This window comes from Oncorhynchus mykiss, chromosome 24, assembly GCF_013265735.2.
Source record: "Oncorhynchus mykiss isolate Arlee chromosome 24, USDA_OmykA_1.1, whole genome shotgun sequence".
NCBI classification, from domain to species: Eukaryota; Metazoa; Chordata; class Actinopteri; order Salmoniformes; family Salmonidae; genus Oncorhynchus; species Oncorhynchus mykiss.
Window position 1 is genome coordinate 12,700,332 of NC_048588.1, and position 27,131 is coordinate 12,727,462.

Below are 27,131 nucleotides of genomic sequence, written 5' to 3' on the forward strand. Positions count from 1 at the left end.
ACTAGGTATATGTTTGTGTTTATTGTTTGCTATGTTTGTAAATTGCTATTCAAATGTAGGCTAACAATGGCAATGGAAGAACACTTCTAGGAAACGGTTTTCTCTAAGGCAATGTGCTCATGTTTTCTTAAAATATTTGAGTGAAAATTGCCTTCTGATAACATGTTGTTTGTTCATATCATATGTATTAAGTTGTAAATTCCTATACATAAAAACAGACATGGACAGTAACCCTATTCCAATAAGTCTACAAATTGAAAATACTTTGCCGACATCTAAGTAGGCCCAGGATACACAAGTAGAGCAATCAAGGAGTCTCCTCATTGAATTCAAATTGTATCAGACATATGTAAACAGAGTTTTTGCATTGAAACTCATTTGTAAAAAGCTTTCTGGATTCGAATGATGCTAGGCTACTTTATAGATCGTCTATAGACTCTTTATATTTTATAGGCTATAAAGTAGCCTAGCCCTGGGATGTCAAATCAGGTTTCACATGTGAATGACTGAAACATTCAGTCTTTATGGTTTTATGAATAATGAATATAATGAATGTAACTAAACTAAATAATGCTAAAACCACTGTAATATAATTGGTAACACATGGGTGATGTGAGCTCCGGGGATGGGGAGCATGCACTTGCTGAAGGAGCAATGGAGTCAGTGATGGCAGAAATGGCTGCTACTATATGCCACGCCCACAGCCGAGACATTTAATATTTTGTTGTTTAAAATAAGACTAAAAATGTATGGTCATAACGTGTTGATGTGCTTATGCATCCTGAAATACATATGATCTGCGATGTGTAATGGTTGGTGATGTTTAGATAGAGCATCTTACCGTTACTTTCCTGTAGGGCCTCATTATGAAGGGGGACTGATGGCCAGATTGGCAAAAGATGGATAAAATGTTTAAAATATCAACTTCTTTTCGTTTTGAGTATAAAATAGTGCTGTATTCTATTAAATGGAATGTTATTTTAAGTGCATATGTATTGATTTATACTGAAAAATATGTATTTTTGTGTAGCCTTTGAATATTCAAATTGAAAGTAACGCGCAATCAAATCATTGTCAAATCATTGAGTTCTAGGGGTTTTAAAAAGTAGGCATGGAGAGAAAATTTCACAAACTAATACATCCCTAGCTATATTAGGATATTATTGTATGCTCTGAGACAGTTTTAAGACTTGTGTGTTGAGAATTTGTGTGATTTTTATGAATATTTCATTATAGCCCATATAACTGAGCCAGAAAAGGACATTGTGGAATCTCATAACTGCTTTTCTTCCAGGACACTTTCTTACATTTTACAACATGTCTGGTAAGTTCATCATTCCTTTTTCTTCTGATCATGGTTCTCTTTTACGTTCTTCCTGAAAGAAAGAAAGAAAAATATAAATGTTAGAACAAAACGATTGGAAATAATTGACATTGCACAACATGCTGTTTTAGTTTCTCAGGGAAATGCGAGGTTCTGATGAAAACCTTAGAGATAAAGAATGCAATTCGTGTTTTAACTAAAGAGTAATGGAAACTATCCTTCAACAATGAGCTAATGCCATGCCTATTACCTGCATGATGTATGCTATTTTCGATTACAATATTTTTCAATTGAATCGAACAACGTTTTAAAATAGGGTTTTGCTTATTTCTTAAACATCACTACTTTGGGCCACTTTGCCCAGGTTAGGGCGTGAGGATAACTTAACTCAAACGCGATTTTATTTGCATTATTTTTGTCGATTAAACTGTAATTGTAGTCATTGTAATTACACTGCAATATGTAAACTTACAAATGGTCATTTTAAGCAGTAATCAGTGGGATGTGTATTTTGGGCAGCTTTACTATTTGCCACATTTAAGACAAATCATGATCTGACATTTCAGTATATGAATATTTAAAAGGATGGGTTTGACAGCCAAGCACACCTCTTTAGATTCTGCCGAGGCAGCTGCTATTATATAATCGCCTTTACCGCCAACTTTGCAGTCTCTGACTGCCTTAATGAGTTCTACCATTGTGTGGCGTCGTTTCTGTAATGACTTTAGTCATTGGAGTAGAACGTTAAAGCCCCTTATATTTAGAAGTAAAGCCATGACATACAATTGAAGGCGTACATATATGAATACCGTTCATTTTAGCATAAAAATCCCAAAGTTATGCTACTGCACTAACACGTGTGGTATGTTAAGAGTGGGTATTGGCAACGGCTCTAACCTATCAGCCTAGTACAGCCTAAATTAGTCTGCAATTTAATTTAAAATGCAGTCCTGCTTCGATGGATGCGTTTTACATAAAACGGAATTGTTTCACTGCGTAATTGTCAGGCTTGGAGCTTCAATAGGCAAACGGGAATAATTATACAATCAAAAAACGTTTATTTATTATAGGTTAAAGCTCATATTGTTATCCAATAGCCGACCAACAATATGTAGGCTAAGTACGGTGCGTAAAAGTAACTTACTTTTATAATCGGACGTATTTCTCAAGCGAAATCTTCAATTTTCACCTCATTTTTGCGGGATTTGTGGAGTCCTTTGGTTTCTCTTACGAGGCCGCTGTTTGCCAGCTTTACCTGTAGCCTAACTTTACTTGCCTACTTTCACGGAATATGCTACTATCAGCCCCTTTCATGGAACGCAACGCTTAATCTGTGTTTTAGGCCTATGTATAGAATTAAAATAAATATATTATCTAAATAAAATCGAGAAGTTACGCTCACAGAATCATTTTAGCACAGGTTTTTCCGTTGTGCTTGAAGTGAGTGTGAAGGCAAGACCACTGTATTGACAGTGAAATTCGAAACCCGGTCTCTGCGGTGCGAGGTTCTCGCAGAGGTAGACTACAGGGAAGAGACTATAGACCTAGGTAGGACAATAATAGGACATTTCTGGCTTTCGCACGGGCGAGTTTGATACAATAACTTGGGCAACATTTGAGGGATGCATAAGGACAGTCGTTTGTTCATATTATTCACAAATAAGTCTAGGTGATATACAAACCATATTTTGTATCCGTGTGTTTTTAATAATTTTAATATTTGTAATGATTTTCCAATGTTTTAATGATTAAGTAGGCCGAATAAATTGTTGCGTGAAAGTATATAGCAGGCAGTGAAAGTGCTCGAGAGAGGCAGGGTTGGGAGCATTCCGTTTTTTTGTTAACAGTAAACACCGATACAATGTTTTTCTCTTCTGACAGATAAGCCAAAGGTGTACCAGGGCGTGCGGGTGAAGACAACTGTTAAAGAGTTGCTGCAAAAGCAGAGAGCTCTCCAGACAGCAATTAAAACAGTTAGAATGGTAATTATCACCTCACTCTCTCTCGTCTCGCTCTGACTGGCACGCAAGGACTTACATACGCACGCATCGGGGGGCACACACACAAGGACACACACACACACACACAGTCTCAGCATAGCTGGAGGTGTTGCTCACTCCACGAAATTCCCATTGCAGTAACTTCCTCCTTACCAACCTTACCCCAAACACAAAGTTCCATGCCTCATTAATGATTCACCACCAGGTCTACTCTCCAGTAGCCTATTAGTTGATAATCGTTTAGCAGTAACAGTGGGACTTGTTTTCCTGTAGGAACTGTACCAGCTGTTTTATGTGATATTTTACAGTAAATTCAGATGCATAAATCAGAAAAGATGTCCTTATGATGTCTTTATGGCAACTGGCAACAATTGGCTCAAACACACACACACTCAATCAACCCTCCGAAATGAAGAGGAAGAATAAACTAATCGGCAAATGCCATTATTATGCTATACAGTGCTATACAGTGCTATACAGTGCTACACAGTGCTACACAGTGCTATACAGTGCTATACAGTACTGGGATGAAAAATTATGAAAAATAACCAGCCCAAAAATCGAACTGTTGTAAATCAATGGGGACTTGTGTTTTCTCTCTGTATCCTTCCTTTTCTCTTTTCCTAAATGAATAGAAATCCCAGAGCTTGGCGAGTCAGGATGTTTGCGTCTCCTCCTCCTTGCCAGGTACGTTCCACTATGTCCATATATTAGTCAGTATTTATACACAGCATTCCATTGTCTTGATCGCACAATGATTGTATGGTAAAGCATCACCATGTAAAGTCCAGAATCAATGTTCTATAGTAAAAAAGTAATGCTCTTGACTGTATCCAAACCTGCTAACGAAAATACATGTAGCCTACAGTAAAGTACAGTAACATCCTTTTGAATTGTCCAGTGGGGGCGTTGCAGTAAACCATAATCAAATAAACAAGCTTCGATCAAAAAGGCAGAAGGCAATGCATTATGCATCATACATGCAAATAGATAAATAGCTGTCAAATCCACCACATAAGCCTATTATAAAATAAAATCTGAATTGCACATCAGATTCGGTCAGGTAAATCTCTAGATTGACACTTACATTGAGAATCAACGACCACAGCAGAATAGTTCGAAACATATACTGGGACCTTTTTATAAACTTGCATTCAAATTTGTTTTTTAGCTGTTGGCTGGTGGTGCCGTGACATCACTTCTGGAGTCTTCACTTTTTTCAATGGCCACTGCATGTGTTTCTGACTGATCCTTCTCGTTTATTCCTATAGGCCATTATTTTGATTATTTCCCTCAAGAGATGAATTCCAACGGCAGCTTTCAGCCGCGGGCCTTTCCAGACAGCAACGTTCAGATGGAAAGCTTCGATAATCAACAATTGATAAGCATGATGATGCCCAACGAGACCTACAGCAGTGGTATTATGCATCCCGCTACTTCAACAAAACTTTGGCCCCAGGAAAATCACTCCCTGAATATGGACTATTGCGTCAATGGCATGGTATGCTTTATTCAAATTCGCTTGCGCAATCACCTGTCTTTGCAATTACCAGCCGTCAGCTGAAATATTTGACAAAGCTCAGGCTGTTTGTTCGTCTGTCCAGAGAGTTGGCTCGGAATAGAACATGGTTTGGTTATACTGTACAACAATATTAATGCACATCTCCTCTGGATTGTTTTTCAGGCTCCCAGCTCACCATCAGGTTCTCTAAATATGTCAAGTCCGGTCGATTACAATAGTTATTCGCCACAGGAGTCTTACTCTTCGTCGTGTTACAACTCTCCGAACAGGATGGACTCGAGTTATGGATTTGTTCCAGAGCACTACCACTACCAGCACTGTAACCTCCAGCACTGCTACTGCCTGTCCCATTGGTCGGGTACACAGGAGAGCATCTCCACTCCAGAATACGCTATTTATGGCACAACAGACTGTGTACACGCCTCGCCTGTGGATGCCAGCTATTTCAGGCGGGAATTGTCAAGTTCAGAGATGTGTTACCTTTAAAGATACTCTCGGTCTTTGTTTTCTGTGTAAATACAGTAGAATGTACAGTGAAAACAATGTCTGTAACTCGATGTCAAACGGTTGCACGTGTGGCACTTGTTTTAAGATGTAGGCCTGCTTTGCATTTCGGAGTGTTTGCTGTCAAAGTTTCCTCGGAGTTTCTGTTTTTGTTATGATTGGAAGAATGCTTTTAGAATTCATGAGTTTGGCTAAATGTTGCAAATGTATGGGCTTACAGCTATCTAGTTAGTTACTGACTGTGATTTAGATATATAAAAACACATCTTTTTTTACAAGAAAGTATATATTTTTTTATGAATGCATTCATTTAGTAAAATAATTGAAAGGCCTACCCAAAGGAAATTAGCAGCATCATCCCAATCAACTCAATGTTTAGTTTCCCTGTTCAGATGCACACAGAAACTTAGTTAGAAACATTAACTTAAATGTTGTTTTTCAAGTCATTGAATCATATTTACGGCTAAAACCAGCCCCTTGTTGGACCCAAATAAAAACCACTACACCTGCCACCACATTAACTAGATTGAAAGATAAATGACAATAGACAAGCGATAATGATAGATAATTAATATCTATAGTGCTTGTCGTTACAAAAAATAATCGGAAAGACCCTATAACAACTGAAGACAAACACAACAATAAGGTTAATATTGACCGTTCTTGATGTGGAAAATGGTCTCCCATGGAGGCACACGCAAGTCAACGTCACATCAGGTCACATCCAGCTCAAGAGACGCCTGTCTCCACTCTAGCCTCCGAGCGCACCCTCCTCTGCATCAGGATCTCTATCTTCTCCGAGGCCGAGATAAAGCAAGGTTGAGCAGGGCTAGAAGTAGGCCTGCCTGTCCAAAACATTACATATGACCAAAAAGATGAATAAATAAAGGAAATAACTACTTGAATGAGGACTTAATGTTTTTATTACACACAACAGATCAAAGGGGGCATAATACATGCGGACGAGTTTTGCGTAATATAAAGCATCATCCAGTGGCTGCCAATTGCATGCGCAAATCAGAAATATGACCTTAGGGTCAGAATTTATTCATGTACATTTCCCCCCAGAAGTTTACTATCACTCTCCTGTCTTACATTCTAAATGTTCGGTTAGATCAGCAGCAGCAGCCATTGTTACTATAGCGTAGGCCCGCATCCAAAATCAAAACCTTGTCTTGTATGCAGTCTGCAGGCATAATGCAGCACAACCAGTACCTGCTGTGGTCCTTGACCTCTTATGACGTCCAACTCATGAACCAACCAGTGTTCTGAGATAGTGATCTTGTGAAGGGTTCGGTAAGATGTTTCTTTTTGGATTTCTAAATCCTCAGTAGAGCACCTTTTTTTCTTTTTATACAAGCTGAGCTGAAGCATGTCTGGGTGTGCTCTCATTCATTAGAATGGAGTTAATAATGAGGGTAACGCTAGTGTTTTGTCGTGTCATCAGGAGATCCTCAGAAGAACCTATGAGATACTAGACTGAAGGTGGAGAAGGGGAGGAGGAGAGATGCAATTGCAAACACTGAAAACAAGGAGAGTAAAATATTTGAAAGAGGGGTCTTCAAGTATGGTCCTTTCTCCTGACCTTGAGTTGATGGTGAACTTCATATGAAATTAAATAAATCTATAGGGCCTATGAGCCCCAGTTACAGTAAATGCTGGGCCCTAATGTAATAACTGCTGTCCTCTGCAGACCTGGGTTCAAATAGCATTTGTTTATTTTTTTAAGCTACGTTAGCTGTGCTTGATTGAGCTTGCCTGGCACAACTGAAACAATGGAATTGTCCCAAAAGTATAAACTCACCCATCTCACACTCCAGGCAGGCTCAATCAAATACTCAAAGTACAGTATATGAAAGGAAATACATATGAACCCTGGTAAAACTCTTACTGGCAGCTCATAGGTTCCTGGGTTTCTATACCAGACAATTGGAAAAGTTTGCTGTGGTGCTCAATGGCCTAAATGAGCTGTCTTGTAACTTAACTGACAAATGTGACAAGGTGGTTTGGTACTGTCTTGAGTTCTGGTATTGGTGGGAGTGGAGGGGAGGTGGGATTTTAGGTACAAGCAGAGAAGGTTAATTGTATGAAAAGGTAGTTCCCCAAGAACACTGTGTAGCTTTTCATAAACAAAGCAGGCATCGTCCCTAATATAGAACAGCAACCTCATCGCCCATCACGTTCAGCTCATCTAACTGTCTCAAGCCCATAAACCCTTTCTTTATAAGGTCCATGAATGCTTCACAAATAATTCATAAGCCACTGAAAGTGGCCCCACTAACATAAAATGGATAGTTCAGCAAAATGACACATTTACATATTGAAATCTCTACCTTAATCATACTTAGAAATGAATCTGTCTGGTCTCAGTCTTTTCTATTTAGATAGGTCTCTATGGGCTGGAGGAACTCCATGCATTAGAACGATATTGGGGATACTGGTCCCTTTGGGATAAGGAACCACCCTCCATTTAATATGATCCGTTTTTTAATTTACATTTTATTTTTGATTATATTTCCTCCTTGCCTCCTTCTTACAGCTCCCTTTTTACACATCTTTCATTTTGAGGATAATATTATCTTCTTCTTTTGTCTGGACAGTCTCGATTTGCAACATAAAGACACAATGAAAAGAATAATGAAACAATTACCAAGTACCAGAACATTTGTTCCGTACAATTTCCCAATTAAAATGTAATTGTTGTTTTTTTTTTAAATAGGGTTTTATCCTGTACCAGTTCACTGAGAGTCAACACTCACTTAGGGGAAAAGGAATGTGTCAAAGTTTTATTTATTTATTCTTGGGTGTGTTCAGTGTTCCAAAGTCCCGCTACTCTCATGCCAAATGCCTGATTAACAGTCCTCTGTGGAAGTCCCCTGTTACACCTTGTTAATTCTGATCTGCCCAGATCAACCTGCACTTTCACGTGCCAAAAATCATGAGCCACCAGTACTAAAGACCGTATGACAGAACACTACTATTGAGCCTTTATTTTTTAGATATTTGATCTATTAACCATGCCAAACATACAGTATTGTTAGGATATTATTTAAAACATTTGGCATTTATGGGAAGCTAAGAGATCATTTACTCTCTGGGAGTGCTGTTTGTTTTTATAGAGTCTGTGTCATCATAGCCAGTGCTCATTTCCAAAGAACACTTCTTCATTCAAAATGTATGTTACAAATCATCCTAAACTAAATTATGTGAGCTACACATACACATCGGGAAGATTTGAGCATGATATTTGAAACATGCTAACTTGAGGAATATTGACTTGAATGTTTTTGGACAGTCACCAAATGCATTCAGGGAAACAAAACCAAAGCATGGATTGCTGTCTCCCCTTTTCTGAAGACCGCTTCCAGGGTAAGGAAACCATAATGCAATTTAGTCATTTGGATGAACTGTCCTTTTAAAATGCGTTAGCTGTCAGCTACATAGTAAAACTAATAAAAACCATATTATGGTACACAAAATATATTAAGGTTCTCTTTTTGATAGGTTCATGATTGGAACATACACCACTGCTCAAACGTTTGGGGTCACTTAAACATTTCCTTGTTTTTGATGAAAAAAAATTGTTGTCCCTTAAAATAACATCAAATTGATCAGAAATACAGTGTAGACATTGTTAATATTGTAAATTACTATTGTAGCTGGAAACGGCTGATTTTTAATGGAATATCTACAGTGGCGTACAGAGGCCCATTATCAGCAACCATCACTCCTGTGTTCCAATGGCACGTTGTGTTAGCAAATCCAAGTTTATCATTTTAAAAGGCTAATTGATCATTAGAAAACCCTTTTTCAATTATGTTAGCACAGCTGAAAACTGCTGTTCTGATTAAAGAAGCAATAAAACTGGCCTTCTTTAGACAAGTTGAGTATCTGGCGCATCGGCATTTGTGGGTTCGACTGCAGGCTAAAAATGGCTAGAATCAAAGCACTTTCTTCTGAAACTCGTAAGCCTATTCTTGTTTTGAGAAATGAAGGCTATACCATGCAAGAAATGTCCAAGAAACTGAAGATATCATGTGTACTACTCCCTTCACAGAACAGCGCAAACTGGTTCTAACTAGAATAGAAAGAGGAGTGGGAGGACCCGGTGCACAACTGAGCAAGAGGACAAGTACATTAGAGTGTCTAGTTTGAGAAACAGATGCCTCACAAGTTTTCAACTGGCAGCTTCATTAAATAGTACCCACAAAACACGTCTCAACGTCAACAGTGAAGAGGCGACTCCGGGATGCTGGCCTTCTAGGCAGAGTTCCTCTGTCCAGTGTCTGTGTTCTTTTGACCATCTTAGTTTTTTCTTTTTATTGGCCAGTCTGAGATATGGCTTTTTCTTTGAAACTCTGCCTAGATGGCCAGCATCCCGGAGTCGCCTCTTCACTGTTGACGTTGAGACCGGTGTTTTGTTATTTTATGGACAAATAATGTGCTTTCTTTCAAAAACAAGGATAATTTCTAAGTGACCACAAACTTTAAAACGGTAGTGTATATACTGTTGAGATTGAGAGTGATTGTTTTAGGACTGGCCTGTAACAGTTTACCCTGGAGCTGATCATATGACAGTAATTGCCCTTGCAGTACCTGTCATTTCAAACAGTTGCAATAATTGATTGATGAATGTGGGAAAATAAGGTGCAAAGTAAGTGGGATGTGTTTATGATGAACGAGTCATTTTCCTCCTGAGTCACCATTCAAGGTTTGAAAAGAAAGTGAACAACATCTCATAGTTTTCTGCTCCCACAAGTCATCTTTATTAGGGAATCTCATTCCAACATGAGTGCACCGGATATGAATTCCTGAAGTACCACTTTGATATCAAACAATTATAGAACTTGATATAAAATAGCACGTGGCATATAAGAAACAAACTTACTCCAGTACAGGATGTGTATGTATGTGTACATTTGAAAGTCACAGGCACTGATTCACTGTTCATACTCATTCACAGCGTATTCTTATTTGTCTTTGGGTTGGAGTGTTTGCTGACTTGACACAATGTCACTTGAAAGGATTGTGTTGATGTTTCCTATCAAGTCCTTACTTGTGTATAAGGAAGGCGGACCCGATAAAAGTATTTCAAAAGGTTTGATATCTGCACAAACTGTTGAACATGTTCCTTCTGTTCGAACCATAAGGCCTTTCAATACTGATCAAATAGAGGAGCACATTCATCTGTTGCTGTGATAACACCTTCACACCCATGCCCGGGGTATGTGGCAGGTAGCTTAACGGTTAAGAGCACTTGGCCATTAACCCACAGGGTTGCTGGTTTGACTCCCCGCGCCGTCTAGGTGGGCCCTTAACCCTAATTGATGCTGTTAGTCACTCTGAACCAGAGTGTTTGCTAAATAATGGATGAGGAGAGATCTGTTCCTGAGAAACATTATGTCTCCAGATTTTATTTGAATACATACAAATGTTTTTCTCCTAATTTCATGTAACACATTTATAGTCTTGTTTTTTTTTATTTCAGGGTTTTACCAAAGCAATATTATTATGACTTTTATGTTAGCAGTTCTGCTTTTGAAAACAGAAAAAATAAATTATATGCCTCTACAAATGTAGGCTCACTATCCGTGCATCATAAAAGATGTAAGTGGTGTGTTGATTCTCAGCTCTTGGTTCTTTTTCCACATTTATCTGCAGGCCCAGTTGGTTAGCAAACTTTCTCAACCGAGTTGTGATCATCTGCATGTGGGCTTGTTAGGAAAAGAGCATGCAGAGCAATGTTCTCTGCAAAGTCAAGATCCTCAAGCTCTGGGAATGGAGTCCTATCCAATCCTAATGGACCAGTCAATAGCAACCATTAAGAGAATGGGTGAGAGAACGCATACTTGGGGTACACCACAGATGACGGTCTGTTCTAGGGTTGTTAACGAGAATGGCAAATTCAAATTCCCTGTAGAAGTAGCTAACGAGTAACAAGTTTGTGGGGGATGCCATGAGAGGTCTTTCCAAATGTTGTTTCTGAGCACACTGTCGAAGGCATTTCTGAAGTAGATCAAGATGAGGTATAAAGGGACTTTCTATTCCAGGCATAATGTGGTCCATGCAGCCACTCCCTTTTTTGTGAAAACAACTAACCAGATAGGACTAGTCCATAGGGATTTTGCCCCAAGATAAACTCCCCTGTGTTTTCAAACCGGTCTGTCAGTGCCTTTCGATGCAATTTCAGGGGTTGTTCTTGAACATCTCAGCATGGTTAGTGTCAATTCCTTGCCTTTTGACCAGTCCTTAGGTATTGACAAGTCGTCATTGTAAATAAGAATGTATTCTTAATTAATTTACCTGTGTAAATAAAGGTAAATGATTGTCCCTAGATGAATTCCTCAATGTTTCGAACAGGTCTGTACCGAACAGTGTTTGTTCCTTTTGAGACATGTGTGGGTCAGCAAGGCCATACATGTTTGTTCCAAAAATAATTGGCCAGACTAGCACACCTGTGCTCTACCTTTCAGAAAGTGTGCCCTCTAGCACCAGGAAGCCAGAGCAGGGAGAGAAGAGAGGTGCTGCACCATACACGCCACCGTGACACCTGCAATTCTAATTCTGTTTTGAGAGCTCCCCTCCACTTTGGGGCTGCAAACTCCAAACTCCATATATGTGCTGGTGCCACCCCTTTTACTATTAGTATTGCATTGTGTCAAAAATCTAGATTTTCCAACACTCTGCTGTTTTAGTTCCAGACCTACTACCCAGTTCTCTTTAGTCCTTACAGACCTTTTAAGCCTCAGGCCAATAACTTGCTTGGTCTTGGTGTCATAGTGATGCAAATCTTCACTACTTTGTGCAATTATTTTTTATGTGGCTTGTCCCTTCTCCTTTAAACAAGCTGATTTTATTTTTGGCCTGGTCCAAGTGTCATTTATATTTTACTCCTAGGTTTTTGGGTATGTGGTGTTAAAACAAATTTATCCTGTTTTTCGAGCTTGGATTTTTCTAATTTGAAGTCTGATCTTTGCAGTGATGAGGTGTTTGTTGCTGTATGTGTTCCCCTGTAAGCTCATGTGTCCAGTAGAGGTCTTTTCCATTTGCCATTAGGCCTAATCATCCACAGTACATATTTTCCCAACAAGTCCCAGTATAATTGTGTCCTGACATATTGCTCTTTGAAGATTAGGGATGTTTGAGGGCAACTTTTACATTCCCAGTGTTGCAAGAGGGCAAGTCTGAGCATGAGATGTGCTCATAGCTATTGCATTACCAATATAATGTGTTGATGTAAGATTTTTTTCACAGATCATTTCTCCCAGTAGATGAATATGCGGGTTGGTCTGAACCTGTCTGAATGTATCTCTTTTTTCTTTTATCATTGTAAGGACATTATCCCTCGAAGGTTGATCGCTTGTCCATTTGTACCTCAATGATATACAGTCAGGTCCATAATTATTGGCACCCTTGATAAAGGTGAGTAAAAAAAGACTATAAAATAAACATAAAATATTAAATGAGATTGGAGAACATATTGGGAGGGGTCTTAGACCATTCCTCCATACAGACTCTTTCCAGAGCCTTGATATCCTTCATCTGTGCTTATGGACTGCCCTCTTCAATTCAAACCACAGGTTTTCAATGGGGTTCAAGTCCGGAGACTGAGATGGCCATTGCAAAATGTTGATTTAGTGGTCAGTTAACCATTTCTTTGTAGATTTTGATTATTGCTTGGGGTTATTGTCTTGCTGGAATGTCCACTTGCAGTCAGGTGTCAGCTTCCTGGCAGAAGCAACCAGGTTTTTGGTAAAAATGTCCTGGTACTTGGTAAAGTTCATGATACAGTTGACCTTAAAGGGGTAATCTGCAGTCGCATCGTCCATTTTTGGACTTCCTTATTAATGAAATGTTCATATTGATTCTTGAAGAACCTAATTCATTTAACTAGGCAAATCAGTTAAGAAAAACATTTTAATTAGAATGACAGCCTGCGAACAGTAGGTTATTTGATTTGTTCAGGGGCAGAACAACATATTTTTTTTACCTTGTCAGCTAAGGGATTTGATCTAGCAACCTTTTGGTTATTGGCCCAATGCTCTAACCACTAGGCTAACTGCGGCCTCATCAATATGAAATAGGAAGAGATAGGAGATAAACTCTTTCAAGTTGCTTTCACTTTGTTCATTACTAGAGTTTTAAAATGTGTTGATGCATCAGCTTTTTTCAGGCCCAAATTAGTTAAAGAAGATGGCCTGACAACTTTTATTAATGCACAACACACCCTCCAAAATGTATGCTTTTACACCTGCAGAAAATCCTCATTTATTACTCCACAACTATACAGTCATTTATTTCAAGCATATGAAATCCAATGCATAGAATTACATTTGCTACACCGGAGACTTTGCATTATAGAATTGTTACTTCCAAGATCACTTGTAAAAAATGACTCCTTAAAAAAGAGTGGCGAATGTAAGATAGTTTTCCTGCATTCAATGACCAAAATCACCCTCTTTCTTCTCATGGGTGGAATGTTATTAATATTTGTCATTATTTATTATACAATTAAGAATATTTTTTTTGATCCAGTGTTTCTATGTCAAACAGTTTTGTTATATTTCAGTCTTCTGTGATGTATATAAAGTGTAACATTGGGATGCAAACTCAACATTTTATATATATTTCAACTCTATATCTGACATGGTACAGGTGTCTTCTTCTTTTTTCTAAGCCCACAACCATGTGTGTGGGGTGTATACTTTTGGTTCAAAGTACATTTGTTTAAGATTACCTTGAAACACTTCGTGTGACCTTGATTTAGCCCACTTCAGTAAAATGATTTATTAAACAAGGTTTCACAGCAAGTTCAATGTTATAGTAAAACCACAAAATGTTACTCTGTAAGCCTACGATGGCCCTAAGGGGCCAACCATAAAAGCACTAACTGAAGGGGATGGCTAATAGTAATCTCATCCATGGCACGTTCCATGGCAGAGAATGGATTTGGGTTTTCCCCCATCTCTCAAAGCTATAAGAGGAGAAATATACCTGTTTATTCATACAGGTCCATTTACCATATATCTCGCTTCTGAGGTCATAACAATACAATTTTCACCAATGAGTCACCATTGAGACCAATATCTATTTTAAAACGGAACCCTGCATACACACAAGTTACAAAATAAAATAAAAATACAATAGAATATAATACAAATATTCAAGGAAAACAATCACATTCCTCAGCAAGGAGGTCCCTAAACAAGATTTTGAACTGCCCAAGAGGCACCAGAATCTGCATTTGTAGGGAACTCTGATTGTTCCATACATGGTGTGCAAGTAAGCTAAAAGCAGATGTACCTAACTCTGAGGAGGCCGAAAGGGTTTCCAGAGTTAGTCATTCCTGAGAACGGGTATGGTAACTCGTACTCGTACGGTTATTCATGGTGTTAGGATTTATAGGTAAAAGACAGCAATGGATCGACCTATGTGATTTCAAAGAGGGCCGGCCTACATTCTGGTAAAGAATGCAGTGGTGTGTACTGAACCTTTCACCTGTAGTAAAATGTGGTGCGATATGGTAAACCGTATCTAATGGAGCAAGAGCGAGAGATCCCAACCATTACAACATGGATAGATCATAACATGGATATATCATCCAGTATGAGAAGTTGAGGATATCAACCAAAGCTAGAGAAAAGCAAACATACACTCTTAGAAAAAAGTTGTTACCTAAAGCCATAAAGGGTTGTTTGACTTGTCCCTGTAGCATACCCCTTTTTGGCTGCAGGTAGAACCTTTTCATTTAAGCATTTTTCATCTTCAGATGAAAAAGGTTTCTTGTTGAATCCTACCTGTCCTCAAAGAACCCCTTTAGAAACCTTTTGTCTAATATTTTTCAAGGAGCAAATACACAAATCACATTCTCAACATTTTCTCTTCCAGCCTACAACTAACTTAATACTTCTTGTGAAATTGTTTCATCTTCATGACTGGCACTGTGCCGGTTCTTTTAAACTGGCAGCCATAGCTCATGTCCCGGCCTCAGTCTCAGGGCAGCTGTGCAGGCACGTTGGAGCATCTGACATTAAAGGTGCAGTATTCTTAAGAGGGTACAGGATATACACTGGCAGCATTATGATACGAATCAAATAGTTCAGCACTAATGCCATATCGTCCTAACATTGCTGTCATCTTTTTTTCTTAAGTACTATAAAGAAATGCAATCACAAACAGAAAGAGGCTACAAGGTAGGTCACGACCCTGTCTCCTCAGATCCACTACATCTTCCTAAGGGCGTTAATACATGTTATAACAGATATAAGAAGTTGATGGCCTGATGGAGCACGTTGTCATTGGCCATCGATTTTCAAGATGTGCAAAATATATTTTTCCTTTGACAGATAAGACTGATTGTGGTTCCCTTGATGATTTAGTTCAAGTTTCAAACACTTTTATTATGCCCCACTGCTAGCTGTGTTTCATATCGTACATCATTTGGATAAGATAAAGATATCATTTTCTGTTTTATCCTCAACTGAAAATCATAATGTTCTGGAATAGTTGTATTCAGTGCCTATCCTATGAGGCCTTAGAACGGTCAGCTCTGGCCACTCTGAGATGTATTCATATCCTATTAAAAATACATTGAGTCATGGCATTAAAATGAATTTATAGGTGAACTTTAATTCAAAATAAACAGAAACAGTAGAGGTTTGACAATTATTGACATAATATGTTTGACATAATACATTTTGAAGCCTCAGACGCTTCAGGATTTCTAAATACTGTAATGTTACATGGCTTTTTAATGTATTTTTTACATTGAACATACCACACATAACACTTCTGTATACAACATTTCTCCAAACATGAACCAATAAACTGAAAGAACACAAGCGCACAGTCTTGCTGGACCTCAAACCTGCAGTAGTTGGTGTGCTTCAGGTGGGTGTGGCAGGTGGGTTGCAGAGCGGAGGGGAGACACTGATGGGAAAGCCAGATAAACAGAGAACCATGGGCTTTCCCACTCCTGTACCATAGTTAACTGACAGCCATAACTTCCAACTTCTGCTTCAAAAAATAACAGCAAGAGAGAGCAAGGCAACAGGAAATGAGAGGAGGTTTTCATGTTTTATGCCAAATACTCTTCAAAGCAGACCCTGGATAAATACAGATATGGGTTGATTTAACTGCCTTTCAGTTATAGTATCTATAGTACATGACAGCAGTTATTTTATGACAGCAGTTAATTTTTCAGGAAAGTATTGGTTTAGTAAACATTAGAACTAGTAAAACTACAAAACTGTTCCCTTTTTCATCACGGGTTGATTTAACAATTGAATGACTTTAGGAAATGATTTCAAATATTTGAATAGACATCTCAAGAGAAACTACTTTTAAAACAACTGTATTCGATTATGGCTGTCAGAAATGAGGTACTTAAAATAAATAAACACCTTACAAGTAATTTAAATAAAAAATACATTTCAACTTTTAGCATGATTCGGGACATATCAATCAAGGCCTGTCTTTCAGTTAAAGCATCTATAATACATGACAGCAGTTATTCTTCAGCAAAACATTTGTTCAGTAAATATTAGAACTAGTAAAACTACACTGTCCCCTTTTTCATCATGAAAAAAGCAATTCACAGTACTTAAATGTACATTACAACATAAAGGATAGTATAACTACAAACATACTCTATATTAACCTGAATTCTGAGCAATAGAAATATAAGGGGTACCTACATAACACATTCATAAGCATTGTGTAAGCATTTCATTAATGCTTACGACTGGCTGCAACACTGATATATCTTAGACACCGGGGATGAAGATTGAGGAACTGTTCACATATGTGTATTTGTCATCCTGATCTTGGTCCTCAAGAAGTTTTTCCAGAGGGTTGGGTTCTTCAGCCCCAGCAGGGTGCTGCTCCAGGGGCTGGGGCTGAGGGTCCTGCTGGGGCATGGTGGGGGTCACTGGCATGGACATCGGAAGCAGCTGAGACCCAGCCAGAGTGGCAGGGTGAGAGGCAAACTGCACACCCGATGAAGGGATGGTGGTTAGCGGCTGGGCCCACGGGATATAAGTCAGCACCGAGTCCTGGAGGTCCACTTGTGGTAGGGCTGTGGATGTTGGTGCTAGGGTCTGGACCAACAACAGTGGATGTGTTAGTAGTCAAAACCCAGTTGTGTTACAACTTGTTTGTACAGGTAAATGTGTATTGCCCTATGCTCTGTGGACAAGATGCAATGTTTACAGAGTTTACAGTTCAGTTGGCACATGATCAAGATTTGTTGCTCTTTCACTCACCCCGAAGTTGGTAAAGAGAGGCGTGTGTGTGTAGGTGAGCATGGAGGATGGGCCCACCACGGTGTAGCTGGGACACATGGGCTGCATGTACGTGTCAGTGGTGAGGGGCAGGGTGGTGGTGGTTGAGGTGGTGGGGTCATGCTGCTGGAGGTACTCTGGGTAAGACCAATGGTTTATGGGCTGGAGAGCAGTAGCTGCAGGCTGGGCTATCCAACCTGCACAGAGGCCGACATCATTGACTGTGGAGGAGTCACTGGATAGGCTACTAGCCACTTCAAACCCGGAAGTCCCTATGTGGATATCATAATGGGTTAGCACTAGTAGCCAATAGTAACGTACAGCTTTAAACTGATCATCCAAAGTAATGATGGGAATATATACTCTAATTCACTTACCAAGCTGTGCATATGAAGGCAAGTTGTTGTTTAGTACCCCAACCTGTGAAAAATATATAATGATAAATCTACCTGAAGGAAAGGAATCTAAATTAACTCCAAAAGCCTTTATTATTCAAGCTGACTTACAATGGTATTTGAGCTGTAAAGTGTAGGATTTTACAATCAAATGCTGAATGTACATTACCAATGGTAAACCCCAGGTGTACATGTGAGTGATCTGAATATTTTTAAATGCCAACGTCACTTAAACAGTAGCTACAAATCCACTGGCTTATAAGGTCATGTTCCTAAACTCTGTGTGTGTAGAACAGTGCATTAACTTTTATTACTTCACACTCCAATAATGAGTCAATTATATCCATTGGTGTGTGTGTGTGTGTGTGTGTGTGTGTGTGTGTGTGTGTGTGTGTGTGTGTGTGTGTGTGCGTGTGTGTGTGTGTCTCTGTGTGTGTGTGTGTGTGCGTGTGTGTGTGCCTGCGTGTGAGACTTCTATGGAAGTTGGAAGGAAACAGTAGAATGGCAGGAGAGTTCTAGAACAGGAGACATTTAAATTGAATCCAGGCATGCACATTCACTTGCCAAGCTGGAGAACTACATTGTATACTGTATATTATAAACTGGGTGGTTAGAGACCTGAATGCTGATTGGCTGATATACCACACCCCCCCGTGAATTACTGCTTAATTGTTGTTGCAAAAGGTGTGTCATATTTTCTATGACATATTCATCTTTAACCTAATTTTGCGTTTATCTTATTTTAAAGACAAATACTACACATTTAGTCAAAAAAACTGAACTCAGTCCAACTTCTTCTACTGATCTGCTGAACCTTTCCCTGAACCTCTGAGAACCTCTGTTTTTAGACTATCAAGTACCTCTGAGATTACAGACTATCAAGTAATACAGTCCATTTAGTTGGCTATCCCTTATTTTTTTAACAGGCCCTCTACCTTTCCATCTCATCAGGGCCTGTGTGTTTGGAGTGTAGTGTTGAGAATGCCTTACTGTGTGTGTGTTGTGTGTTGTCAGAGGTAATTCATAGGTTGGTAAGAGGGCTCCTTGGCATGGCTGGGCTGAGTTGATTTGCATAGGCCCTGTGCCCAGCCCTGCAGCCATGTTGTAACTGTCATGGAAAAACACCTGTATTAAATAAGGATAAAATCCCCTTTATCTACCCTGCCGTGGAATCTGATCTAATCTTCTCTAGGCTCCTTTCAGTTGACGTTGTGCATGTCCAGCCCAACGAAAGGTCTTCTCTCTCGTTTTTAGGGCATTTTGTAAAGACAAGAAAAAATGCTAAAGATTCTGGTTGACGCCTTAGGTTGACAGGTTGACAATTTAGTTTGACACTTATCAAAAATGTTTCAAATGGCATTCCTGTGGCTTCGCTGACTTGGTCTCTGTTCTCTTTTGTCTCCTACTCTGTCTTGTTCAATTCTCTATTATAGGATGACAGGCTCACACTCATTTCATAGTTCTTGTTATATTTCCCTCACCGCTCTAGGGGGCACTGTTTTGGCATTGTGGAGAAGCAGTCCTCGTTTCCTCCTCAGCAACTCTTTGACTGGGTCTCGGACTCGCACTCCTTGGTATGGCTTTTCATCAGGCTGCCCTGAGGAAGGAGCTATAGAGCCAATCACAGAAAGGAGAAACTGGCAGTTAGCTTATATCTGTGTTCGTTTAGGGTTAAGTCTGCAACTACAGAACTCTATTATTCATTGATTGCTCTTTAAAGATGTAACAAGGAGGTTCAGTTGCTTATTGTTTGCCTCATGGTTGTGGTAGGGAGGTGTGTCACTTTCTGTCCTGAGGTCATTTCAAGACAATATTTCTGTCCATTTAGGAGACACCTTTTGGCTCGAGAGCACCCACAGAAGCAAAAGTTCAGTGAAAACTCTTTAAGAAGAGGTGTCATAGATGTGATTTGCACCACCGATAGTGGTTCTGATTGCATATGTGGACAGGAAGGAACACAATAGAAACAAAAGAAGAAGCTCAAGCTCAGGTGTGCTACACCCAGCAATCTTATGTCTGTAGGCACTAAGAGACACCGAAACACCTCGGACATTCTGCAAGTTCTAGCTTGAAATGAAACTGGACCTGAGTGTGGGGACCTCTTTAAGTAGGCCAAGTTGGAATTTGAAACGCACTTCTATTGTGAAACAAATCTTTTCAACAACATGAGAACAGCACATACTCACATGCTATATAAACTGTCATCTTTTTACAGACAAAGCATTTGTCAATTTGATAGGCTATAGATAATTTCATGTTGATACATTCAAATAGAGGGAGGCATTTTACCATAGACATGTCGTTAATGACAACGCATTCAGAAGTTTATAACTAAGCGTGAATGAAAAATACTTGCGAGACGTACATTTTGAGCAGCTTTGTTGTCATTGTTGAAAAGGATATTTTGGAAGTTGAATTGCTACCAGTTCACTTCTATTACCTTTGTCAACTCCCACTTAATGAATTTGTTTTTGAATGAATCATCTTCTCTTAATGATATGTGCCAGTAGATATTTAATGCACATTGATTATAACCTTGACTCACTATCGGACAAACTCCCTGTTCTTTCTCAGTGACTGAATGAATCAATTAATCACTCAACTAAGGTAAGGCATCTGCAGATGAACTCAATTGCTTATATTTTAGTGAGGGAAAAATCATGGTCTTTAGGCTCATGAAATTGGTCCATAGAAATGTTCCTTATTTAATTCAAATTTGGTTGACTAAGGAAAGGAATATCATATTGTGTATTTGACTTATCCATTTCACCAGGTTTTAACATTTTTATTAAAAAAACTCTGTCTTTAAAAATGACTGTCACATACAATAAGACACTGATTGTCTGTGCACATGTGTGTGACCAAGGTGTGTGAAATCGTGGGAACCGGTTTCTGTTGTCAGGTGTCTAGAGACTGATGATGATCTACAATGCAGAGGTGGAGGCCCTATGGTTTCAGATACTGCCGTTCTGGCTCAGATCTGGCTGTGTTGTTAGCTGGAGTGAGTCCTGCCACTTTCCTCTCCAGATCTAAATCTATATCAGATTGATTTACCCCCTCCCCCCTCCCCCCCAGCAATGGAACAGTCAGCTGATTGAACTTTCTACCCAAATAACAACTTTAAATGACCTTCACATTATTATTCAACTGTATGAGGCCCAATTACTAGCAGACATTACAGCCCTTAGGTGAAAGTGTGTGTGCATGTGTGTGTGAGTATGTGCGCTCCTGAGCCATCGAGAGTAACTAATATGTTGTCACATGGCCAACAACTGAGATAAGGGACTTCCAAGGAAAACCGGGGTGGCGGGACCATTGTTTGCATACTGAGGTGTGGAATGTTGTGGCCTTGTAATTAATGTCAGCAGCCACTCTGGCTCACTCGATCAAAAATGTACTGGAAATTCACCTTGAAGTGTACCGCTGTGGGGGGAAAACAGCCTGCTTTTCCCTTTGTTGATCACAAATGAGCCTTTTTTAAATGACTTGTAAAATCAACCAGACAAAATTAATTGGGTGGAAAACGGTTTCGTCGTAAAGGATTTGAAAAACGGCGCCATTGTCTGTTCTTACAGTAAATGCTCCTTTCGTCTTATCTCTAGCAAATAGATTGTACTATATTTCACAAAGCTTCATTGAAAATAAGGTAGTGCCACTTGACTTCTTATCCTTGAACATGCAAAGAATGCTTTTCCCCCTGTAATGTACAGTACAGCCCCCATTCCTGCATATCACTCAATGAGCCCATCAACACTGCACTAAATGTCCTCCTACATTTACACTTAAATTACTGTGGTGCAAAAGACTGTAACTCCTCCCAGTGTAGTAGATTATTCCGAATGTGTTATTTCACCTGGAGCAGGATCAATGAGTTAGCCAGCTAACGTTCCTAAATATTCAGAAACAACGTCATATTTCTGAATTGTATCTTTTTTTCAACTTAACTACAGTAAGAAGTTGTTGTTTCATCCAAACAATGACACTTTATTAAATAACCAGCTAATGAACTTACAGTAATACTTTAGGCAAGTCAAAAGATGAGCACAAACTTAAAATGTCAACTATCCATTTAATTACACTAAGTGTGTCTGTACTGCAGGCAGGCAGCCCTCGTGCAGCCTCTGAGAAAGCTGTTGGCTCTGACAAGCAGTAACCACATGTATAACATGCATGTCAGTGGGAAAGGAAGCTACAGTACAAAAGGATTACTCAGAGGTCATACCGTTACAAACAGTCAATGGAAGGTAAAGCAATGAGCTATAACACAATGAAACTGAATAACATGTTTCTTTGTTTTGGAGGACCTTAGTATTTTTTATTTTCTATAATGCATTATTATATTCCACTACCTATGGGTGGGTGAATATAAACTCTCAATGTAACTGGAGCAACCAGAAGCTGTACAAATGGAAATTCGTTTGAGCGAGTGTGAGGGAATTATGTTGAAGGCGGTGTCCACATTTAGTATGAAAACGAGCAGTAAAAACTCCGTATTTAATTGACATGAAACACATGAAGATCTAAGAGAACTTGAAAAAGAATGATGAATTCAGTCCTCGTCTTCATGAACACAATGACACGCACACGCGCACGCCGAACGCACTTAGACACACACAAGATTCCAAGCTGTACAAAAGAGGAAGCCATGCAGCTGTGATGTTTTACAGTGGTGTGGTGTTTGGGCCGTTTTGCATATCAAGATTATAGCCAACCTCCAAATGATTGTCTTCCTCTTTCCAAACATAAAACTTTCTCCAGTGATGACAACATTGCTTTTAGCCCTTTCACTGCATGTCTATATGCTGAAGTAGAAAGTTACTCTAGTTAAAATTGTGGATTGCAAGTTAGGATTTGGTTCAAAGAGCTACTTTAACACCATCCCTGTCGCAGATTAATGAATGTAAAAATCCCTCTGTCCAAACAAAGACCTAATCTTCTATTCCTTTTAAGTCTTATGGCTCCTGTGTTGTTGCTTTACAACGACTTTCTAAGTAAAAAAAAACCACTGTAAATCATCTTAACCATGACACTAGGGTGAAAAAAGGTGACGAGGCTTGGAGGAAACTATCCATCAACACTGGCCTGAAACATGTCGCCACACAACTTGAACGGTTTACTGAATACCGAATAGTAAATCCTTTTTCTGTAAGGGATGATGTATCAATTACGACCCTCAACCTCTGACCCCAACTTTTGACCCTCAATGACAATGTGCAAAATACTAATTTACGTGCCATAGTTTTCAGTGTTGTTGTCTTGTAGTAATCATATGGACATTTCCACAGCACCCCCTTACAGTACATATTGTAGAATGACTGGTTAGTTGGAGGAGGTAGGCTACTTGACACTGAGTCATCTGCTATTACTGTCCCTGCAATAAGATGTTGGCATACCATAGTCAAAAATGTAAATGATTCTGTTTGGCAATGTTTGATCACATTGATGAGGTAAAAATATAATGTTTTGGAACATAGCACAACGTTTGTGTCAACGTTTCTAATTTCTATTTCGATTCAATTTTTAAAAGGATCATGTACTTACATTTCTTCCAGTGCATGCTCTATGGCTTTCAGATATCTCAAGCTCTGAGTAATTTGTTGAATTGGTTGACTTTTCTTAATAGGATGTGAGTTTGACACAGAATCATAGTGAGTGATGGGCTTCAGTGACTTGCTTTATAACAGCCGCTACAAAACCTCAAGTGATGTCACATCTCTTCCAACCACAGGTTTGCCTGAGTGGTCCCAGTGTCACCAACGTTCCACTGACGTTGACTGAGAGCTTGACTACTACACTCTTTTACACTCTAAACACAGCTGTCAGTGTCCACAAAGATCCAGTAAAGGACTTGAATGGTACCAATATAAGGACTAAGGAATTTGCGCTAAAATGTTTTATTATCCACACAATTCAAATAGTGACTATTGATAGTTACTACTTTCTTTACATACTTTAAATTCTAATTCAGATTACAACAGAGTAAGTGTTGCTGCACAGTCTTGTACATGAATCAGCTTTCCCCCTCGTAAAGCCTTCAGAAATGTTGATGCATGGGACAAAGAGAAAGATTTGCAGTTTTATAGCTAATCTCATGCTATTCTACACATTTTGCCATGAGGCTGAGAGAAAATGTTGCTGTTTTAAAGCTAATTTCCTGCAATTCTACACATTTAACCATCCATGAGGCTGAGAGAAAATGTAGCATTTTTAAAGCTAATTTAAAGCAAACATAGGTGTGTTGACTGTGATGACGGGGAGGTGAAATGTGTTGCTTTAAAGGGTCCGTCATACTAGTATGAGCTGTCTCATTTGCTAATTGAGCAAATACAATGGCAGTAGTGCATACAGCCATAGAAGCAGTGAAATGTGCCTCAGATTAGTGGTTTATTAGGGGTGTGGCTTTAAGTTAGTTCTTATTGGCAACCCATCCTGTGAGAGTGAATGTCATTCAAGTTCATCTGTTCTGCTATATTTCATCAAATCTGGTTAATCCAGTGCTCTGCTTGCTATGAATTCTATCTGATGGTGTTTGCATGTTTAGGTAAAAAGACAAATAATGTCCCGTTTGGAACACTGACGAGTAAAGATTTCTTCTTTGTAGCCGTCACACCAAATTAGCATAGAGCACATCTGCACAAATCTGATGCCTAAATTAAGCCTTTCAAAACCAACCCTGAAACTGAACTAAGCAAGTCTACTAGATATATCAGGAAATGCATAGGAAACACCTGCAAATACTTAGAGGTTGACTGACCACCAACGCAGTACGAGACCTCATGTTCCCTTTCTTAGCAGTTTGTTCTCTCAAAAATGTGATGATTAATCTTACAATGTCTGCACCCATCAGCATTATCTTAATTTGGGAGTTCTTATTTTTTCTATTTAAAGTCATGGAAAAAATAAGACAATTCAATTGCTCTATGCTAGACTAGTGAAAACAATGGCGTAAACCGATTTTCAATCATCTCTAATTCTTAGTAGAAAGTTACAATGCAACACTTTGCCTTACAGCCATCAAAAACTGATAGATCAATAGGCTACACACACAATGTTGTCCAAAAGACACATATAATCAACATTTCCAGGCTTTGACATATCCATTGTAACCTTCATGACATGTTACCAGTTGCTATAATTTTGACCAGAACATAATCAATAGATTGTAACTTACATTGTCATGGTGGGATAATTCTGTAGTTCCAGCTGGTCCTACATACTTGTCTAGGAGTTATCACTGTTCATTCTATTTTCTTCCCATGGCTTTTGAATGAGTGCACTGACTGATGCAAAGTATGGCTTCATTTAGATAGCTGATGCAAAGAAGCTGTTATATAGGGGTTTTCAAATGATCACAGAGGTGTTCTGTGGCTTTAAGCAAAATGAGTGTTTTGATTACAATAAACATTTATATTCACCATGATGTATTTTGAGGATTACTGAGTTGTAGCACTGACATTGTATCCCTCAGAAGTTGCTTTCTTTTTTCACAAAGGAAGATGCTCATTGGCCTCTTAGACTGACACGTGCAGTTACCTACCCAGACATGTGCACACACGGGCACACACACACACACACACACACACACACACACACACAGGCACACACGGGCACACACACACACACACACACACACACACACACACACACTAACAATCTAAGAGCTGAAATGTCTTGAGTCGATAAGTATGAAACCCCTTTGTTATGGCGAGCCTAAATAAGTTCAGGAGTAAACATTTGCTTAACAAGTCACACAATAAGTTGCATGGACTCTGTGTGCAATAATAGTGTTTAACATCATTTGTTTATGTCTACCTCATCTCTGTACCCCACACATGCAATTATCTGTAAGGTCCCTGAGTCGAGAAGTGAATTTCAAACACAGATTCAACCACAAAGACCAGGGAGGTTTTCCAATACCTTGCAAAGAAGGGCACCTATTTGTAGATGGGTGAAAATAAAATAAAAAGCAGACATTGAATGCCCCTTTGAGCATGGTGAAGTTATTACAGTTTTTTCCAACTGCTTACACACATTTTCAAAACTGTCTCCTTTTCTTTAAAACTCTACACACAATTCCCAAAACTGCACACGCAAAATGCAAAATGCCTCACATCTCCTTCAAAATGTAACACTGCATTCAAAATGCCATAAACACATGTCAGAATGAAGCATTTGCATCAAATGGCAAACACTGCTTTCATAATACTACATTTTTGGATATACCATGTAAACACTGTTGTTCTAAATCTAAAGCTCTTTGGTCTTTCATAGGCTTATATCTACATTTCAATACAATGTTCTACAGTGAAAGTAATCTGCTGAGAGGGGTAACAAGTACACTGTAAACACCAATGCAATGTAGAAACAAACTCTATGTCCCCACATGCGTCCTCCATTGCCTGGAGAAGCGGCATGCGGGCATAGGGTTGGCAATCATACACTTTCCAGCGCCAGGCTGAGAAGAATTCCTCTATGGGATTTAGAAAAGGTGAATATGGGGGTAGGTACAAAACTACAAATTGTGGATGGGTGGCAAACCAGTTTTGGACCAGAACAGCCCGGTGAAAACTAACATTGTCCCATAAAACCACAAATCTAGCAGGCTCCTGATCTGGATCAGGGACAAGCATTGTGTAAATTGCATCCAGAAAAGTGAGCATATGGCCGGTGTTGTACGGACCCAGTGTGACATTGTGATGGAGAACCCCGTTTTGAGTGATGGCAGCACACATTTATATTACCCACACGCTGTCCAGGGACATTGGTAATTGCCCTCTGTCCTATTACAGTTATTCCGTGGCGCCTGGTTTTGGTGAGGTTGAAGCCAACCTCATCCACATAAATAAATTCATGGCGAATTACATGGGCACCCAGCTCCAATACTCTCTGTAACAGACAAAAGGATATACAGATGAGTAAATATGGTATGTCTGAAGTACTGGAAGTAGTGTTGCATACATACCTCTACAAAGTCATGTCGCATATTCTTGACTCTGTCAGAGTTTCTCTCAAATGGCACCTTGTAAAGTTGTTTCATTGTCACTCGGTGCCGTTGGGGGATGCGTTGTATGGTCGACAGTCTTACAGCATTGATGTTATTAAATA

At 39.2% G+C, this 27,131-nt stretch overlaps 2 protein-coding genes across 5 annotated transcripts; one reads left to right on the forward strand and one right to left on the reverse strand.

Annotated features, from left to right (window-relative positions):
* The first annotated feature begins 1,009 nt into the window (after positions 1–1,009).
* On the forward strand, positions 1,010–6,255 carry colca2 (colorectal cancer associated 2). 3 transcript variants are annotated; one of them, XM_036961929.1, is made up of 5 exons: positions 1,010–1,324; positions 3,206–3,306; positions 3,960–4,011; positions 4,596–4,825; positions 5,009–6,255. In XM_036961929.1, exons 1-5 carry the CDS (start codon positions 1,318–1,320, stop codon positions 5,330–5,332), a joined length of 714 nt encoding a protein of 237 aa, XP_036817824.1. In that variant the 5' UTR covers positions 1,010–1,317; the 3' UTR covers positions 5,333–6,255. The 3 variants fall into 3 exon arrangements, with proteins under 3 accessions (XP_036817824.1, XP_036817825.1, XP_036817826.1); XM_036961930.1 differs by lacking the exon at positions 1,010–1,324 and adding an exon at positions 2,064–2,993; XM_036961931.1 differs by lacking the exon at positions 1,010–1,324 and adding an exon at positions 2,064–2,872.
* Positions 6,256–15,953: 9,698 nt separating this feature from the next.
* On the reverse strand, positions 15,954–23,678 carry LOC110503775 (POU class 2 homeobox associating factor 1). 2 transcript variants are annotated; one of them, XM_021582290.2, is made up of 5 exons: positions 23,568–23,678; positions 19,508–19,635; positions 18,009–18,051; positions 17,614–17,828; positions 15,954–17,448 (listed from the first exon to the last, which is right to left on the reverse strand). In XM_021582290.2, the coding sequence occupies exons 1-5, from the start codon at positions 23,581–23,583 to the stop codon at positions 17,116–17,118; spliced, it is 735 nt and encodes a 244-aa protein (XP_021437965.1). In that variant the 5' UTR covers positions 23,584–23,678; the 3' UTR covers positions 15,954–17,115. The 2 variants fall into 2 exon arrangements, with proteins under 2 accessions (XP_021437965.1, XP_021437964.1); XM_021582289.2 differs by having other exon boundaries at positions 17,614–17,903.
* Positions 23,679–27,131: the final 3,453 nt, after the last annotated feature.